The sequence below is a fragment of the Oryctolagus cuniculus genome, chromosome 1, assembly GCF_051225735.1.
Source record: "Oryctolagus cuniculus isolate XC-2025 breed Fujian yellow rabbit chromosome 1, ASM5122573v1, whole genome shotgun sequence".
NCBI lineage: Eukaryota > Metazoa > Chordata > Mammalia > Lagomorpha > Leporidae > Oryctolagus > Oryctolagus cuniculus.
In genome coordinates this window covers 111,404,197-111,422,509 of record NC_142867.1, presented here as the reverse complement: position 1 = coordinate 111,422,509, position 18,313 = coordinate 111,404,197, and the positions used below count along the sequence as shown (strand labels likewise).

Here is an 18,313-nt window from a genome sequence, read left to right as displayed (position 1 = left end):
CACCCAATGATTCTGAAGGATCATAGACCAAAAAAAATTACATAAAAGACATTTTTTAAAAGATTTATTTTGTTTATTTGAAAGACAGAGTTACAGAGAGAGGTAGAGACAGAAAGGTCTTCCATCAACTGGTTCATTCCCAAAATGGCTGCCAACAGCCAGAACTGAGTTGATCCTAAGCCAGGAGCCAGGAGCTTCCTCTGGGTCTCCCACGTGGGTGCAGGGGCCCAAGGACCTGGGTCATCTTGTTGTACTTGAGTGAGTGCAGAGGAGCACCACACACTGATAAGATATGGTGGTCCTTTATTGCCAGAGGGGGAGAACAGGCTCATGCCCTAAAGAATTCTCAAGCCCGGAGCCCAAAGGAACAGGGTTTATAAAGGTAAAAACCACAAAAACAGGAGGGGGGGGATACATGGTTGCTAGGATGGGGAGGTGGGGAATACAAGGTTACTGGGGTCAATCTAACCTAAAGCCTATGTGAAACTAATACCAATTGTAATCTTAACAATATCAGTTACAATCTTAACAATTTCAATTAGGTTCTTGACATTAATCCAGGTATTGGCCTAAATCATATTGAAGTAACACCTTGACAGCAGGGACTCCATTTTGGAGCACCTGAGACTCCATCTTGACTCCATCTTGAGAAAGCACCCCCCAATGTGAGACTCTGGTCTGAAACTATGACCTAAAACAGACAGTAGCAGTCCATGACATCACACTAGGCAGAGCAGAGAGACCCCCTCGCATGCTCGCTTAAGATTAAAAACAGATAGGCTACCCCTGGGTTAATGAGAAGACTGTAATTTGTCTATGTCCTACATACGATTTAGGCCAATACCTGGATTAATGTCAAGAACCTAATTGAAATTATTAAGATTGCAACTGGTACTGTTAAGATTATAATTGGTATTAGTTTCACATAGGTTTTAGGTTAGCTTGACCCCGGTAACCATGTGTTCCCCCTCCCCTCCTTGTGGTTTTTGCCTTTATAAACCCTGTTGCTTTAAGCTTCAGGGTCAAGAGTTCTTTAGGGCGTGAGCATGCTCTCCATCAACAGCAATGAAGAACCATCAATTTTATCAATGTGTGGTGCCCTTCTGTTTTCACTTGCTCAGGTATAACAACATGTAGGGCAGGGACGAATTACAGTCTTATCAGTAACCCAGGTGCAGCCTGTTTTTTGTTTTTAAGATTTATTTATTTATTTGAAAGGCAGAGTGAGAGAGAGAGAGAGAGAGAGAAAGAGAAAAAGACAGAAAGTCTTCCATCCGCTGGCTCATTCCCCAAATGGCCACAACAGCCAGAGATGGGCCAATCCAAGGCCTGGAGCCAGGAGCCAGAGCCTCTTCTGGGTCTCCCAAGAGAGGGCAGGCCTGGGGCATCCTCCACTCCTTTCCCAGCCCACAGCAGAGAGCTGGATGTGAAGTGGAGCATCTAGGACATGAACTGGCACCCATATGGGATGCTGGCACTGGCCTCACCTGCTAGGCCACAGTGGTGGCCCCACCTATCTGTCTTCAATCTTGAGCGAGCATGCGAGGGGGTTTCTATGCTTTGCCTAGTGTGATGCAGTGGACTGCTACTGCTTGAGTGTTTTAGGGCATAGTTTCAGACCAGAGTCTCATGGAGGGGGTCGGGGGGGTGCTCCAAAATAGAGTCCCTGATGTCAAGGTGTTACTTCAATCTTCTACTGCTTTCCCAGGCACATCAGCAGGGAGCTGATCAGAAGTGGAGCAGCTGGGACATGAACTGGCACCCATATGGGATTCTGATGCTGCAGGCTGGGGATTTAACCTACTGCGCCACAGCACTGGCCCCACATAAAAGGCACTGTTGGGACAATTGGCAAAATTTGAATAAGATCTGTATACTGATTATAGAACTGCATCAAAGCTAAATTTTCTGATTTAGATACTTTTCTTATTTTTTATTATGTAAGCCAATATCCTTATTTTTGGGAAATACTGAAGTATTTATGGGTAAAAGTGCATGATATCTCCAAATTACTCTCAAAAAGCTAAGAAAAAAATACCTGTGTCATATGTATAAAAATTAAAAATGACAAATGTCAATTGGTAAATCTGGGAAATGGGTAAACAGGAATTTTCTTATAGCTTTTTTGGCATTTTTCTGTAAACTTAAAATTAAGGGGGCCACTGCTGTGGTGTAGCAGGTAAAGCCGTTGCCTGCAGTTTCACATCCCATTTGGGCACCATTTTGAGTTCTGGCTGCTCCACTTGCAATCCAGCTCTCTGCTGTGGTCTAGGAAAGCAGTAGATCCAAGTTCTTGGGCCCCTGCAAGCAGCTCTTGGCTTCTGGCTTCAGATCAGCCCAGCTCTGGCCGTTTCAGCCATTTAGGGAGTGAACCAGCAGATGGAAGACTTCCTCTCTCTGCCTCTCTGTAACTCTTTTAAGTAAATAAATAAATCTTTTTAAAATGCGATAAAATAATTAAGAACAAAATTAAGTCACCATTGAGTCTAATCCTATCTCCACCATCTGCTACGGAGGTGATTTTAGATAAGCCATAAAAACCCATCAGAAGTTCTAGAAGGCGGCTATAAATAGTGGGGGAGGGGAGGGCCACGACGCCTTTTAAATAAAATAACTGCACAAAAGCACAGATGGGGAGACTCTGTGGGACCCCTCCCTGAGGTTCCCAAGCCCCCAAACTCGACGGCCGCGGGCGAGGGCAGGCTCCCTCCGAGATTAGAGGCGTCAAACGAGGACTGGCACACCTGCGCTGCCTCCCTCCTAATTCTATCGGAGCGAGGGTACTTGAAGCCCTCGGAGGCCCACCCGCAGTCTCTCCAGGCTCACCCCCTGCGCGGCTGGGCGCGCCGTGCTCTCCCTAAAGGTGGACCTCAAACTCCAGCAGCTCGACGTCTGGGCCAGCCTCCATGGCCAGGTCCCGGGACTGCTCGACTGGGACATGGGGAACGAGGCCTTTCTGGCCTTCACCACATCGCATCTGCCCGTGGCCGAGCAGAACCGTGAGTGCCGGGCCTGGGGGAGGGGCGTGCGGCGGGCCGGGCGCGGGTCGCGGCGGGGCCAGGCGGCTCCCCGCACCCCGCGCCCGCGCCGGGGCCTGGTTGGCGGGGGCGCCGCGGTGTGTGTGCCCCTGCCCCGCGCGCGCGCCTTTCGACTGGAAGCCCCCGGAGGACAGCCGGTCTCGCCGACCTTGGCGCCTTCCTCTCCGCGCCCGGAACGTTCTAGGGCTCCGCCGAGCCGCCTCTCCTTGCTCGCTCATTGGCTCCTCGGCGGCGCCATTTGGAGCGCTGTAGGCTCGCCTTGTTTTTCTCTCTTAAAAAAAAAAAAAAAAAAAAAAAAGGAAGGAACGGTGTTGTTTGTTTGCATCTCCACCTCTTGATGCAGACTTGTGCAGGGCTTGCTTAGGGGACGGTTGGCCGTCGCCTTGTTGTTTTCTCCTCCCCTTTGACCCTCCACAGTTGAGAGCCGAGGTAATTATTCCAAAATTCGCGGCACCTGTTTGCCAGCGCGGCCGCTAAAGCCTTGGGTTGACTCTGCCCATTTCCCCTCCGTGTTGCGATCCCAATCTTTTGATTGTCTTCCCAGCTCCCACGGTTTTCCGGAGCTCTTTGTGTTGCTAGATGCAGGGTTGGTTGGTTATTTCCTGCAGTTGGGTAGCCGCCTATGGTCCACGTGTGTTCCCTTCTGCGCTGTCACTGTCCTGACACCTAAACCCTCCCCAGCTGTTTGCCATGGTGGGTAATGCCACAGGACGTTCCTGTGTGTTCCCTCATTCAGGGCCTCGCCTTGGCCTGCCACTGTCCTGGACGCTGGGTGCACCGGGAATGGAGGGGCGAGCCGGCACAGGCTGCTGTCTCCTGGGGCAGGCAGACAGTGCCTGGAGGAGCGGGTTATGTCCTATGTCTAACCTGTAATGGGAAAGGAAACATGGGATGGCACGGTTGGAGGTGCTCCCAGCTGTGGTGTTGCAGGGTCGTGTAGACCTCCACTGGGAACAGGATACTTGAGCAAGGAGTTGAAGGGGATGAAAGCCGTCCTGCTCCATGCCAGCGTCCTCGGGTGTTTGGGGAGCTGCAGAGAGGCCAGTGAGGCTGCATCCAGGCCAATGCCGAGCTCACGGGCTGTGGGTGCAGAGGCGTTTGTCTGCTGTGTCAGGACTTCAGTATTGACTTCACGTGAGGCACGGCTGGGAGGTTTGAAGCAGACAAATGATGTGACCTGGGGCCCCTCTCGTGAGCCTGCTGCCCGCTATGTCACTGCGGTCTTGTCTTTCTGGTGTGAGCAAGGAGCCCCATGGTTTCACTTTGCATCGGGCCCTACAAATGACAACCCTGGTTTGACAAGATGTTCAGTCTGGAAGGATCCCCGTGGCTGCCAGCTGGAGGGTGTGCTGTCTGTGGGGGGAGAGAATGGCAGACCAGGTGGGGAGGGGCGAAGGCAGCCACAGTTGCTGGTGGATTGGATGCCTGGTGGAAGGAAGAGATCCTAGAGTGGCTGTCTGAAGCTCTTGGTGCATCAGGTGAAAGTCTGGCACTGCTAGAAGTGTTGAGTAGGCGGTTGGACCTAAGGGCCTGGTGTTCTGGGAAGAGGTGAGGACTGCAAGATGTAAATTTCCAAGCTTTGGAATATGGGTGGGGTTTGAGGAGTGAGGCCGGGAGGGCCAAGGATGAACCCAGGGGCATTGCATTATAAAAAAGATTAGGGAGAAGAGAGATAAGTAGGAAAAAATAAAGACCAGTGAGAACCAAAGCTATGGGACTGGTGTCCGGGAAACCATTCTAGGGAGGGTTCAAGGAGGGGAGAGACTAGTGGCTGATTTAGCATTCTGGAAGTCCCTGATGACCTTGGGGGGGGGGTGTAGAATGGAAAGCTGATCAAAGAGCTTTAGGGATGGAAAGAGAGAGGCTGGAACTCTCTAAATAAATAAATAAAGGAATGGGAGGAGGGGCAGTGAAGATGAAAAGTATAAATTCTTCTTTCAAGGAATTCTGTCTCAAAATAGTGGTGGCCAGGTTCAGAAAGTGGGGGCCAACAAGTTCTTTTTAGTCACACGGGAGAATTAACAGCACATTTGGGTGCTGGTGAGAATAGCAACATTAAGGACACAGGAAAGAGGGAGGGTTCCTGGGACGTTGTCCCTGAGGGCACAGGGAATCTGCTGGCCAGAAAGACAGAGGCTCTCTCCTCGGATCCTGCTGAGGTCTCCGGTCCGCCGGCTTTCCTCCCTGTTCTGTGGCTTTCAAACAGAACCCTGATTAGGTTCAGCCCTGCCAAACAAGTGCTCTTAAGTCTTTGGTCCATGGGTCGGTGATCGTGGGAGGTCCTAGTCGGGGTGGGGAGTGAGTTAGCTGGAGAGACAGAAGGTGGCACATTCTTACGTGGTGCACAGACGAGGTTATGGAGAGGCTGCGGTTACTGGTTTAGCTCATGACGGAGAGGGACTACTTTAGTAGTGTGGAAGTGTTCAGGAAACAGCCAGGACTTAGGGCAGGAGTGATGGAGAGGGTGACAGTAAGCCCTTTCAGATGAGGGGGAGTGGCCGAGAGTTTAGTGGAGGACAGTAGCCGAGGAGACTTAAGTTCCCTGTAACAGGAGCAGTCTGGGGGGTGGCTGCACTGAGTGCTCCATGTGGGGCTGAGTGGCTCACAGCCGGAAGTGCAGGGTGATCAGGGGTTCTGTTTTCTTCATGATTCTTGTTAATCTGATTGATGTGAAGTGTTGTATTTTATTTTTTAATTGCTAATAAGGTTGAACATCTTTTAGCCACTCGGTACCCCTCTTTAGGAATGCTGATTTTTTTTTCTCACTTGTAAATTTGTTGATCTTTTATTTAAGGATTTGTGGGAACTCTGCATGTTAGAGAACTTTGGGTTGAATTTTTTCCCTAGTTTATTGTCACTTGTCTTCCCCCTTGGCTTATGGTGACTTTTAGTGTGCAGAAATTCTAATTTTTTTAAAGATTAATTTCGGGGCTGGCATTGTGGCAGGGCAGTTAGGCTGCCACTTGCAATGCCAGCATCCCATTTCAGGGTGCCTGGGATCTCTCTCTCTGTCACTCTGCCTTTCAAATAAATTAATTATAAAAAGAATTAAAAATGATCTTAAAAATTTATTTTTAGAGAGATTTTTCCATCTGTTCGTTCATTCCCCAAATGTCTGCAACAATCTGGGGCTGAGCTGGGCTGAAGTCAGGAGCCAGAAACTCCATCCAGGTCTCCTTCGTGGGTGGCAGGGACCCAAGTACTTGGGTCATCTGTTACTATACCAGGCACGTTAGGAGGGAGCTGGATGGGAAGCAGGGGAGCCGGGACTTGACCTAGCACTCTGATACGGGATGCCAGTGTCCCAAGTGGCAGCCTCCACACCAGCTGTCCATTCATTTTTATGTATTATTAAATGTGCATAAAAATGTATAGGTTGTTGGGGTTGGTGCTGTGGCGCAGTAGGTTAGTCCTCCGCCTGTGGCGCCCCATCCCATATGGACACCGGTTCTATTCCCAGCTGTTCCTCTTGCAACCTAGCTCTCTGCTGTGGCCTGGGAAAGCAGGTCTTGGGCAAGTCCTTGGGCCCCTGCACCCACGTGGAAGGCTAGGAAGAGGCACCTGGCTCCTGGCTTCGGATGGGCATGGCTGCTGCCATCTGGGGAGTGAACCAATGGAAGGAAGACCTTTCTCTCTGTCTCTCCCTCTCACTGTCTGTAACTCTGCCTCTCAAATAAATAAATAAAATCTTTTTAAAAATGTATAGGTAGCCGGCGCCGTGGCTCAATAGGCTAATCCTCCACCTTGCGGCGCCGGCACACCGGGTTCTAGTCCCGGTCGGGGCGCCGGATTCTGTCCCGGTTGCCCCTCTTCCAGGCCAGCTCTCTGCTATGGCCAGGGAGTGCAGTGGAGGATGGCCCAGGTGCTTGGGCCCTGCACCCCATGGGAGACCAGGAAAAAGCACCTGGATCCTGGCTCCTGCCATCGGATCAGCGCGGTGCGCCGGCTGCAGCGGCGGCCATTGGAGGGTGAACCAACGGCAAGGGAAGACCTTTCTCTCTCTGTCTCTCTCTCTCACTGTCCACTCTGCCTATCAAAAATAAAAAAAATAAAAAAATTAAAAAATTAAAAAATGTATAGGTTGATTTGAAAGGTAACTGACATCTTTATTGTCTTTGTTTATTCAAATCTGTTATGTCATTAAATACTAATTAGATTTTCCCCCATTCTTTCATGGGTTAACTCCTATCTACTTATATATTTTTTAAAGATTTGTTTATTTGTAAGGTAGAGTTACAGAGAGAGGAGAGAAAAGGAGGAGAGACAGAGATCTTCCATCCTCTGGTTCACTCCCCAAATGGCTGCAACAGCCAGAGCTGGGCCGATCTGAAGCCAGGAGCCAGGAGCTTCATCTGGGTCTCCCACATGGGTTCAGGGGCCCAAGGACTTGGGCCATTTTCCACTGCTTTCCCAGGAGCATCAACAGGAAGCTGGATCGGAAGTGGAGCAGCCTAGACTTAACTGGCACAAATATGGGATGCTGGCACTGCAGGTGATGGCTTAACCCACTCTGCCACAGCACCAGCCCCTGGTTCTTACTGTAAATGCTACGCTTTTAATGCTGTTATGGAAGAACAGTATCAATTACTATGTTGTTGTATTCAGCAAACGCACTTTGTTGGTTCTAGTGATTTGTATATATTTGAAAGACAGAGAGGGCTCCCCTCTATTGCTTCACTCCCTAAATGCCCACAATGGCCAGGGGACAGAAGCCAAAGTCCAGAGTTGGGAACACAGTCCAGGTCTCCCACGTGGGTAGCAGGGGCCCAGATACCTGTCCTCACCTCTGCCCTCAGTCTGCTTCAGCAGGAAGCTGGAGCCGGAATCGAATGCGGGCGTTCTGGTGGGGACGTGGGCATCTTAACTGCTGGGCCAGATGCCCACCTCTGTATGCTGCTTTTGCATGGTTTTCTGTGCTAATCATTTTTTCCTACAAATAATATATTTAAGATTTTATTTAGGCTGGCGCCGCGGCTCACTAGGCTAATCCTCCGCCTTGCGGTGCCGGCACACCGGGTTCTAGTCCCAGTCAGGGCACCGGATTCTGTCCCGGTTGCCCCTCTTCCAGGCCAGCTCTCTGCTGTGGCCAGGGAGTGCAGTGGAGGACGGCCAAGTACTTGGGCCCTGCACCCAATGGGAGACCAGGATAAATACCTGGCTCCCGCCATCGGATCAGCGCGGTGCACCGGCCACAGCACACCGGCCGTGGTGGCCATTGGAGGGTGAACCAACGGCAAAAGGAAGACCTTTCTCTCTGTCTCTCTCTCTCACGGTCCACTCTGCCTGTCAAAAAAAAAAAAAATTAAATTAAAAAAAAAGATTTTATTTATTTGAGAGGCAGAGCCACAGACAGAGAGAGACACAGAAAGGTCTTCCATCCATTGGTTCACTCCCCAAGTGGCTGCAACAGCTGGAGCTGAGCAGATCTGTAGCCAGGAGCTTCTTCCTGATCTCCCACTTGGGTGCAGGGGCCCAAGCACTCGGGCCATCTTCTACTGCTTTCCCAAGCCATAACAGAGAGCTAGATCAGAAGTGGGGTGGAGCCGGCACCGTGGCTCAATAGGCTAATCCTCCACCTTGCGGCGCCAGCATACCGGGGCGCCGATTCTGTCCCGGTTGCTCCTCTTCCAGGCCAGCTCTCTGCTATGGCTTGGGAGTGCAGTGGAGGATGGCCCAAGTCGTTGGGCCCTGCACCTCATGGGAGACCAGGATAAGCACCTGGCTCCTGCCATTGGATCAGCGGGGTGCGCCGGCCGCAGCGGCCATTGGAGGGTGAACCAATGGCAAAAGGAAGACTTTTCTCTCTCTCTCACTGTCCACTCTGCCTGTCAAAAAAAAATATATATATATAAAAAAGTGGGGTGGTCAGAACTTGAACTGGCACCCATATGGGATGCCAGCCCTGCAGGTGGCAGCTTTACCCACTACAGCACAGCACCAGCCCAGGGACATCCTTCCGGACTGCCAAACCCTCAATAAGGACATGATTACTGCCTGACAAAAAACAAGCCTCCTCTGTAACGTGATGTTCGTGGGGACAGAACAGCGAGTTGGCTGGTGGTGCCATTTACTGAGACAGGGACGCTGCAGGAAGGAGTAGGAGAAGGAGGAGTTCAGGTCCAGCAGGGTCGAGTGTGGCTCGCTGTGGGCTACCCAAGCCCTGTCTCAAGTGCTGCTTAGGGGCCGGCGGAAAGCCTGGGCTAGAGGCCAAGGGTTGAGGACTCCGAGTTTCTAGATGGTAACGGCAGCCAGAGGCTCGCGGCTCGCAGCACGTGGCTCAGGATGCTGTCTGTGGCTGAAGGAGAGAACGGGGCGGGAGAGCCCCCCAGGCAGGGCTCGTCTCTCGAAGTCCCAGGATGTCTTGACCATCTGTGCTTTCTTTCGCCAGTTGCCAGGTACAGGCTTCAAATAGTCGAACCACCAAGGTTACCTCTGGAGAAGAAGCCCCACGCTGACAGAGATGGTGAGCGGCCAGATCTCTGCCGACACAGTTCCGTGGCCCAGGCTGGACGCCGGGGACGCCGACGCCCTTTGCTCTCCCCAGGTCCAGAGTTTGAGCCCAACCTGTGGATGTGGGTGAACCCCAACATCGTGTACCCACCGGGAAAGCTGGAAGCCCAAGGGGCTAGTAAGAAGAAGGAAGCAGCGGGCGCGGTCCCTCGCCCTCGGCTGCCCTGCCATCAGGAAGATGCCTGTTACCCCCGCGCACTGTCGCCTTCCTCCCCCGAGCAGTCTCCGTCGCCGAAGCACTTTTCGTCTTCCCCCAGCAGCTGGGAGGTAGGGATTTCTGGGGTGGGGAGTAGGCAGGGCGGGCACAGGGACCAGATGCTGGAGTTAGGGGCAGCTTTGGGTTGGGGAGCAGCCCGGCTGGCGGGCCTGTGCCACTGCCCCTTCCGGCCAGCACAGCCCTGAGCGGCAGCCGAGGAGTCAGGACCAGTTCCTCCTCTGTGCTCCTCTAGCTCACGGAAGAGGAGGAGGCCGAGGACCAGGATGACAGCTCCTGTGTGGCTCTCCCGTCCCCTCACAAAAGGGCCCCCCTCCAGAGCCGGAGGCTTCAGCAAGCCAGCAGCCAGGAGGGGAGGCTCTGGCCCCGGCCCCCTCTCAATTACTTCCACCTAATTGCCCTGGCATTAAGAAACAGTTCCCCCCGTGGCCTCAACGTGCAGCAGATCTACAGTTTCACTCGGTATGTGCCAGGGGGCCCGTGAGGAGGGCGGGGAGGGGCCGGGGCCCTGCTCTAGAGCCTCCCAACCCGCCCCCAGGCCCTGGGCTGCTGGCTCAGTCCCCCTCTGGTCTGAGAGCACGGGAGCTCACCCAGGGGTCTCTTCCCAGCTGGGTGTGTGCCCCACTCCCATGTACGGGAACACATTCACTCTCACATCCTCAAAACACGCCAAGCTTCTTGGTCACGCTTCCCTTCCCAAATCCCACTGGGCCTGGTGACAGTTGCTCCACGCCCCTCCCTGTCCAGATTAGCCAGTGTGAGATCTGGTTTCCCGAACAGCGATAGCATCCCACCTGCTTCTCCCCGGCCGGCGTGCCTCCAGGGCCGGCATGCACAGCTAAGAAGGGAGTAGGGGAGCTTCGCAGGCCCCCTTCCGGCAGTACAAGGAGGGCCTGCTCTTCAGGGGCGCCCCTCCCTGACCAGGAGCCCGGTTCTGCCTGTTTGTGCTGCGGGCATGGTCCTGAGCCCTTGGAAGGCAGGAGGAGAGTGAGGGTGGAATGGGCGGTGGGCTGGGCCTGCAGGAGGAGGGGGCTGGCACAGGTCGGGGTGTTGCTGTGCCCTCGGCCACCCGAGAGCGGCCTCGGCAGGACGGCACACTCGGGACCCCCCTCCCTTACCTCTCTCCTATCCACAGACAACACTTTCCGTTTTTCCGGACGGCTCCGGAAGGCTGGAAGAACACCATCCGCCACAACCTGTGTTTCCGAGACAGCTTTGAGAAAGTGCCGGTCAGTATGCAGGTCGCGGCCAGCGCCCGGCCCCGCTCCTGCCTCTGGAAGTTGACTGAGGAGGGACGCCGCCGCTTTGCCGAGGAGGCCCGCGCCCTGGCTGCCACCCAGCTGGGAAGTATCCAGCAGTGCATGAGCCAGCCAGGTGCGAGGCCGTGGCGTGCCTGCGTGGCGGACTGAGGAGGGCCGGCCACCCTCACTGGAGGCGGAGTGTGGGAGCCTGGGGGCGTCTCCCATGAGGAGCAGGGCGGGGCGGAGGTGGTCTGAACCCTCTAGTGATACCTGCCTGAGGTGGGACCTTGATGGGGGGTGCACCAATGAGGGGCTAGCAGCCCTGCTCACAGGGGACCCCACGGAATGGGAAGCACGCTCAGGCGTGGTGTGCAGCCGGGACTCTTCCCGGAGCAGCTCAGCGCCTGCGTGGCATTTGAGCCTTGAGCCAGGAGAAGCAGATGGCCAGTGTGAGCCTTCCAGACTTGGAGGACAGCAGGTGCCGTGCAGATTCCTCTGAACTCTCCTTCTCTTACAGATATGATGCCCTTCCTCTTTGACCTTTGATGCCACAAAGCGAGTCAGCCCCTGCGTTATTAAAGTTGCCCCCAGCAGCCTTGTGTGGATATGTGTGTGTGGTCTCTGAAGATGGGGTGAAGGGCGGAGGTGCAGTTCCAGCTCGGGGTGGGGAGCAGCCCACGCATGCTCCCAGGCAGAGGCCACGCTTGTCTCGGAGGAGGAGAGTCCTTGCCCTTCGCCAGACCTGAGCGAGTGTCCGTTTTCTGGATGTTGAAGATAATCTTGGGAGATGCTGGCTTGTGGCAGGCAGCCCTGGGAGCACCACCTACTTGTTCAGCTAACATCGTTAAGCTGCTACTTAACGAACTCATAGGGCTTCAGGGCCCTGGGACAGTTGCTGCTCTGCGCTGTGGTTAGCTGTGACAGGGGTAAGGGCAGGTGGCCAGGCAGCGGGGGGGTGGGGGTGGGGGTGGGTTTAGGGGAGAGGCTACCTTTGTTTGGAATTTTGATCAATAAAGGATAATATGCAGAGCCCCTGCATGCCTGTCATCCAGCTTTACTCCCGGACACTGCCGTTTTGTTACAGGCGGGACCCGTTCTCCCTGGGTTATGGTGAAGCAATTCCAGGTGCTTTTCCTTGAAAGGACTGTTTGAACGTATTTTTACTTGAATACTGGTCATACTTTCCATCTTCCTAGAAAGTTGAGATTTTTTTGGAAGGTTATTTATTTGAAGGTGGAGAGACAGATCTTCCATCTGCTGGTTCCCTCCCCCAAATGGCCACAACATCTGGGGCTGGGCCAATTGAAGCTCAGAGCAAGGGTATCCCACAAGGGTAGCAGAGATCCAAGTATTTGAAGCATCACCTGCTGCTTCCCAGGCTCATTAGCAGGGGCCTGGAAGAGAAGCCCAGAGTAGTCTGGCATCGAACTGGCACCCTGATTAGGGACGTGGGTGTCCTACCCTGCTGTACCATAGCACCTGCCCTGAGCTGAAACACCTGTATAGAAAGTTCTCGCCTGCCATAGTTATCATGATGTGTGGCTCCTACAAGAAAGGCAGGACAAGTACTTGACTCCTTGGCTAGTTTTGAACACAGAGTTGGCTCTCTGGCAGGGAGGAGGTAGTTCTTGAATTAAACAGGAATAGGGTACCGACGAGTGAAAGCAAGATGAGCTGCAGAGAGAAGTGGGAGGGCTGGTGGATGCTTGTGTTCAGGTTAGGCCATCCGGCTGCCTGTGGATGAAGAACAGGAGAAGGCCGAGGCTGGAGCCAGCTGGTGGCGTGAGCTGGGGAGAAGGCATGGCTGCAAGGGAGGTGCAGAGAAGGGGACGGGCTGCAATGTGTGGGCGGTAGAGTCAGCTGGCTGGGGCGCAGGGGGCTGGGGAGGAATCTAGGCTGGGCTTGGGTAGAGGGATACAATTGGAAGAAGGGTGCATCCATTTGGGAAATATTGAATGGGGAGTCCCATGCACCACTGTGGGGGTGGTCAGCATGATGAGCCATGGAGAGGAGTCCAGAGCACAGAAGCAAGGCCTGTGGGGTGGGCTTGGGGTCAGAGTTGAAGCCGCAGTTGGAGATTGAGGGTATTACGGGGCAGTTAAGGAAGGGAGCTACAAGAAGTGAGGAGTCGCTTCTCCCTCCCTTGGGCTCTTGACATTTCCTCTCTCTGGGTAGGGAGCACCACATTGACTTTTGCTCAGTTGTAGTGGGGATGGGGGATGAGTGCGGGGGCGGGGGGGCGGTGAGAATTTGCATCCCAAGAGCCAGCGCCTTCCACATGCTGCTGAGTCTGATGCCTCAGAGTGAGTCCTTGGGACTGCTGTGGCCCAGCACAGGGCCAGCTCGGGTCAGAGGGAATCCCACAACACCCCAGTGTTGCAGGATCATCCCATACCTTGCACAGGACCCCCTGCCCACCAGTCATCTGTGCCTCACGCAATGCATCGGTCCTCTCCAGAGGTGCCTGTGGTACCTAACTTGGGAATGGCTCCCTGGTATCTGCAGGTGGGGAGCTTGAAGTGGTCCCTCACCTTCCCTGTCCTTGTTGGTGCTCGGCCCTGACACAGCTTCTGCCTGGTACTGAGCCTGGGTCATGGTGGGAGCCGAGTGTGTGGTTGTGGCGTCTGGGAGTGCCAACAACAGCCTGCATCTCCTTTTAGCCCCCACGATGCTTATTGGTAGCCTGAGCCTTACTGTTGCTTAGCAACACTTTTATTTTCTATATCTGACTCTCCGCTCCCCCTCAGCAGAAAATCTGCCCTGTAACAGGCTGGATGTTTTTTTTTTTTTTTTTTTTTCAAGCTGAATTCTTTTTACAACATTTTTTTTTTTCTTCTGAAAGAGAGGCAGAGACAGAGAAAGATTTCCATCCTCTGATTCACTCCCTAGATGGCTGCAGCAGCCAACACCTGGCCAGGCTGAAGTCAGGAGCTTCATCAGGGAGCCCCAATATGTGGGCCATCTTCCACTGCTTTCCCAGGCCATTAGCAGGGAGCAGGATCAGAAGTGGAGCAGCTGGGACTCAAACCGGTGCCCATATGGGATGCCGGCATGGCAGGCTACAGCTTAACCTGTTAATGCCACTGTGCCAGCCCCCTTTTTAAACATTTCTAAACCTGTTTCCTTAGTGTGTAAAATAGGGATAAGGAAAGTACCTGGAGAGCTGACTTGAACTGAACAAGATAATGGGAAGTGTGCAGTCCAGCATATTAATAGTGAAGGAGTGCTTGGAAGCAGGTTAGACAGCTGTGTAGATCCACACAGCATTTTAGGGTGGCTGGGGGGTGCGCTGGGCTCAAGCCGCCACTTGGAACACCCGCGTTCCGTATCCGAGTGCCTGGGTTTGAGTGCAGCTCTGCTCCTGGCTCCAGCTTCCAGCCGATGTGCACCCCGGGAGGCAGCAGGGGAAGACTCAGGTGTTTGGTTTCCCTGGGTTGACTTCCAGTTCCGCCTTCTCTGTCCTGGCCCAGCCTAGCTGTTAACAGACATGTGAGGGGCTAACAAGTGGATAGGAGATCTGTGTGTGATGTGTCTGTCAGCCTCTCAAATTCAACACTTTAAAGATTTATTCATTTGAAGAGTAGACAAGAGATTGTCCATCTGCTGGTTCATTCCCCAAGTGCCTGCAGCAGCCGGGCTGGTCCAAGCCAAAGGTAGGGGCCAGGAACCCCACCTAGGTCACCTATGTGGGTCACCACTTCCCAACTGTGTTAGCTGGATCAGAAGCAGAGTAGCCAGGACTCGAACGGGCGCCCTAATATGTTTCAAGCAGCCGGCCCCCAGATAAACATTCTCCCCCTCTTTGTGATGGCTGTTCTATTTGAGGAGTAGCCTTCACTTCCTGTCCACTTACATACTGTTTCATGCCCTGTGAAGTGGCAGCTGAGACCCGGCTGCCTCCTGCCTGCTCTTTGAAGCGTGGTGCTACTCCTGAAAGTGCAATCCGTGTCCTACCAGAGCAAAATGCGCCTTTAAAGAAAGAGCTGTTTGCTGGTCTGCACGTTTCTGTGACAGGAAATCCTCATGGCCACTCTGCCCCCGACTCTCCCCATCCCCATCCCCACCCCCACCACCCGGTCTCCTGCCCCGGGCCCCCGCCCCTTCCGTCTCACCGTGAAGCAGGGAGTTAGCAGTGCTGGGCCAGGGCTCACTGGGCACGACAGGCACCCCAGGGGGTGTGGTGGGCATTGGCAGTCAAGGCCCTGGGGTGTCAGATGTCCCTAGTGCAGGAGACAGGCCTTCACCTTTAAGAACTGACCCAGACCGCTGTTTATAATGAGCTCAGCCAAGAACTAACTTGGTGTTCTACCTAAACAAAATGCTTTGTGGCATCATTCACTATACACTGAGTTTTCCAGGAATACAGCTTTTATGTGAAGTGAAGAAAGATGATACTTTTTTTGGTTTGGAAGTTTACTAAGAGCTGTTTGCCATTTTGGGAAATCAGTTCACCGACAGCAAAGCTATTCTGGAGTTTTAAGTCAACAACACCTCACCTGTGTTACTGTGCGTATGTGCGTGTCTGGCGTGCTCAGAAGGATCGTGTGTAGAAACACGCACGTTTCTTCAGCTCTACTTCCAAGGTAGTCAGTGTGAAGTATTCTCAGTATTTGAATATCATCTGTTTAAGCTATTCCCTGTAAGTACATGGAAATTTCCAGTGATCTCAGTTTTTAAGTGTAGCTTATCCATTGCTACATTTTACTTGATCCATTTTACTTTATTATAAAACAGTCTCCCTTTGTGGCATTGCAACTAGAGCATTATATTGACTTTTTTTTCTTTCAAAGCCGGCGCTGCAGCTCAATAGGCTAATCCTCCGCCTTGCGGCGCCGTCACACCGGGTTCTAGTCCCGGTCGGGGCACCGGATTCTGTCCCGGTTGTCCCTCTTCCAGGCCAGCTCTCTGCTGTGGCCCGGGAGTGCAGTGGAGGATGGCCCAAGTCCTTGGGCCCTGCACCCCATGGGAGACCAGGATAAGCACCTGGCTGCTGCCATTGGATCAGCGCGGTGCACCAGCCGCAGCGCACTGGCCACAGTGGCCATTGGAGGGTGAACCAATGGCAAAGGAAGACCTTTCTCTCTGTCTCTCTCACTGTCCACTCTGCCTGTTAAAAAAAAATTTATTTGAACAGCAGAATTAGAGGCAGAGAGAGAGGTCTTCAATCCGCTGGTTCACTCCCCAAATGGCTGTAACACCACAGCACTGGCCCCAGTAAATGTTTTAAAAGGCATGCTTGGAGCAGGTGTTGTGGCATATCGGGTAAAGCCACCGCCTGTGATGCCAGCATCCCATATGGGCGTGTTTCAGGTCTCAAATGCTCCACTTCCGATCCAGCTCCCTGCTAATGCACCTGGGAGAGCAGCAGAAGATGGTCTAACTGCTTGGGCCCTGCTGCCCTTATAAGGGCCCTGAATGAAGTTCCAGGAGGCTCCTGGTTTTGGCTTGTCCCAGATTTGGCTGTTGCAGCCATTTGGGGTATGAACCTATAAATAAAAAATTCTTCCTTGGGCTGGCGCTGTGGCTCACTTGGTTAATCCTCTGCCTGTGGTGCCGGCATCCCATATGGGCACCAGGTTCTAGTTCTGGCTGCTCCTCTTCCAGTTCAGCTCTCTGCTGTGTCCCGGGAGGGCAGTGGAGGATGGCCCAAGTGCTTGGGTGCCTGCACCTGTGTGGGAGACCAGGCGGAAGCATCTGGCTCCTGGCTTCGGCTAGGCGTAGCTCCGGCCCTAGCAGCCTTTTGGGGGGTGAACCAATGGAGGGAAGACCTTTCTCTTTCTCACTTTCTAACTCTGTCAAATAAAATTTAAAAAAAAAAATTCTCCCTTTCTGTCACTCTGCCTTTTAAATAAGATATTACATGGATAAAAGCAAAAGAAGGTAACAAATGACACAGCACAGATGGAAGATGGGGCAAGCATTCGGCGAGGCCATTAAGACTCCAGCTAAGGGGGTGGGCGTCGTGGCACACCAGGTTAAGGCACCACTTTGACGCCCACACCCCATGTCACAGCACATGGGTTCAGGTTCTGGCTCTGGTTCTGATCCAGCTTCCTGCTAATGTACACCATGAGAGTAGCAGATGATGATTTAAGTACTTGGGTCCCTGCCACCCATGTAGGAGACTCAGACTGAGTTCTGAGCTACTGCCTCCAGCCCAGTGTTGCCTAGCTGTTATGGTCATCTGGGGGGTGGACCGGTGAGTGGAAGATCTGTCTCTCTGCCTTTCAAATATCAATGACAAGAACAAAGTCCCGAGGGATTCGTGAACCCACAGAAGGGCTTCTAACTTAGTAAGTCTAAGGCCCAAGAATTTGCATTACTAACAGGCTGATTCTGCAGGCCTGAGGGGGAGGACAGTGTCACACTTTGGAAAACCATGGGCCTTGAGCCAAGCATCCAGCGGCAGGCAGATGCTGAGTAATTTTCCAAGAGACTAGAAGGATTCAGAGGAGCATTTTGGCGGGGGGGGGGGGGGGGTTAAGGTCCTGGATGGACCCTGCCAGAGGAATGATGGGAAATGAAAGAATTGAGTGTTCTAAGGGTCACTGAAGTGAATCGCATCTGGCAAAGCCTGGAGCCTACAGGGCAGCCCCACCAAAGTGAAGATTTGGTGTCTGTCAAGTTTTCGTCCCCTTCACTAAAACACATGAAAGGTGTTCACTTACAAGGGAAAAGGCTTACGTTCCCTCTGTTGTGGTTCATAGTTCAAGACCAGTTGGCCCTGTGCTCTGGAGTCTGAGGGTGGTGCACGGTGGAATGCACACAGGGGAGGCGTGGCGTGGTAAGCCAGGAGGCTGAGAACCAGGGAGCACACCCCTCATCCACCCTCTGTGGGTTCTTCCTTATAAAGCCCTCTCAATTCCATTATGGGATTCCTAATCAATCCAGTCACTTTCCAAGGCCCACCTTAGACAACATAACTGGATTAAGTTCCATCCTTAATCCATTAACACGAGATTCTGGGGACCAATCTCTCAAAGCAAGGGCTTGGGACTGCCACTGTGGTACAGCGGTTGAGTGTCACTTGTTACCCCTACATCCCCTAACAGGGTGCCATTGTGTTCCGGCTGCTCCACTTCCAATCCAGCTCCAGCTCCCTGCTAATGCTCCTGGAAAGCAGTGGAAGATGGCCCCTGCTACCCACGTGGGAGACCTGGATGGAGTTCCAGGCTCCTGGCCCAGTACAGGCCGTTCACTGTGGCCATGTGTGGGAATGAACCAGCAGATGGGAGATCTCTGTCTCTTCCTGACACTCTGTATTTCGAATAAAATAAAAATCTTAGACAAAAAAGGCACAGGCCTTTGGA

General features: G+C 53.2%; 1 protein-coding gene across 8 annotated transcripts; it reads left to right on the top strand.

Moving 5' to 3' along the window:
• The first annotated feature begins 1,017 nt into the window (after positions 1-1,017).
• On the top strand, positions 1,018-11,596 carry FOXR1 (forkhead box R1). 8 transcript variants are annotated; one of them, XM_089334451.1, is made up of 6 exons: positions 1,018-1,121; positions 9,427-9,501; positions 9,583-9,815; positions 9,998-10,224; positions 10,898-11,136; positions 11,521-11,596. In XM_089334451.1, exons 3-6 carry the CDS (start codon positions 9,609-9,611, stop codon positions 11,547-11,549), a joined length of 702 nt encoding a protein of 233 aa, XP_089190577.1. In that variant the 5' UTR covers positions 1,018-1,121; positions 9,427-9,501; positions 9,583-9,608; the 3' UTR covers positions 11,550-11,596. The 8 variants fall into 8 exon arrangements, with proteins under 8 accessions (XP_089190577.1, XP_008248710.1, XP_051693674.3 ...); XM_008250488.5 differs by lacking the exon at positions 1,018-1,121 and adding an exon at positions 2,550-2,999; XM_089334460.1 differs by lacking the exon at positions 1,018-1,121 and adding an exon at positions 3,337-3,467.
• Positions 11,597-18,313: the final 6,717 nt, after the last annotated feature.

Bases quoted from the DNA above. Each gene is read 5' to 3' on its own strand.
- FOXR1 (XM_051837714.3), top strand. From the start codon at position 2,939: ATGGGGAACGAGGCCTTTCTGGCCTTCACCACATCGCATCTGCCCGTG. The intron at 3,000-9,426 runs GTGAGTGCCGGG...TTCTTTCGCCAG, and splicing joins GCCCGTGGCCGAGCAGAACC to TTGCCAGGTACAGGCTTCAA. The intron at 11,137-11,520 runs GTGCGAGGCCGT...CTTCTCTTACAG, and splicing joins GCAGTGCATGAGCCAGCCAG to ATATGATGCCCTTCCTCTTT.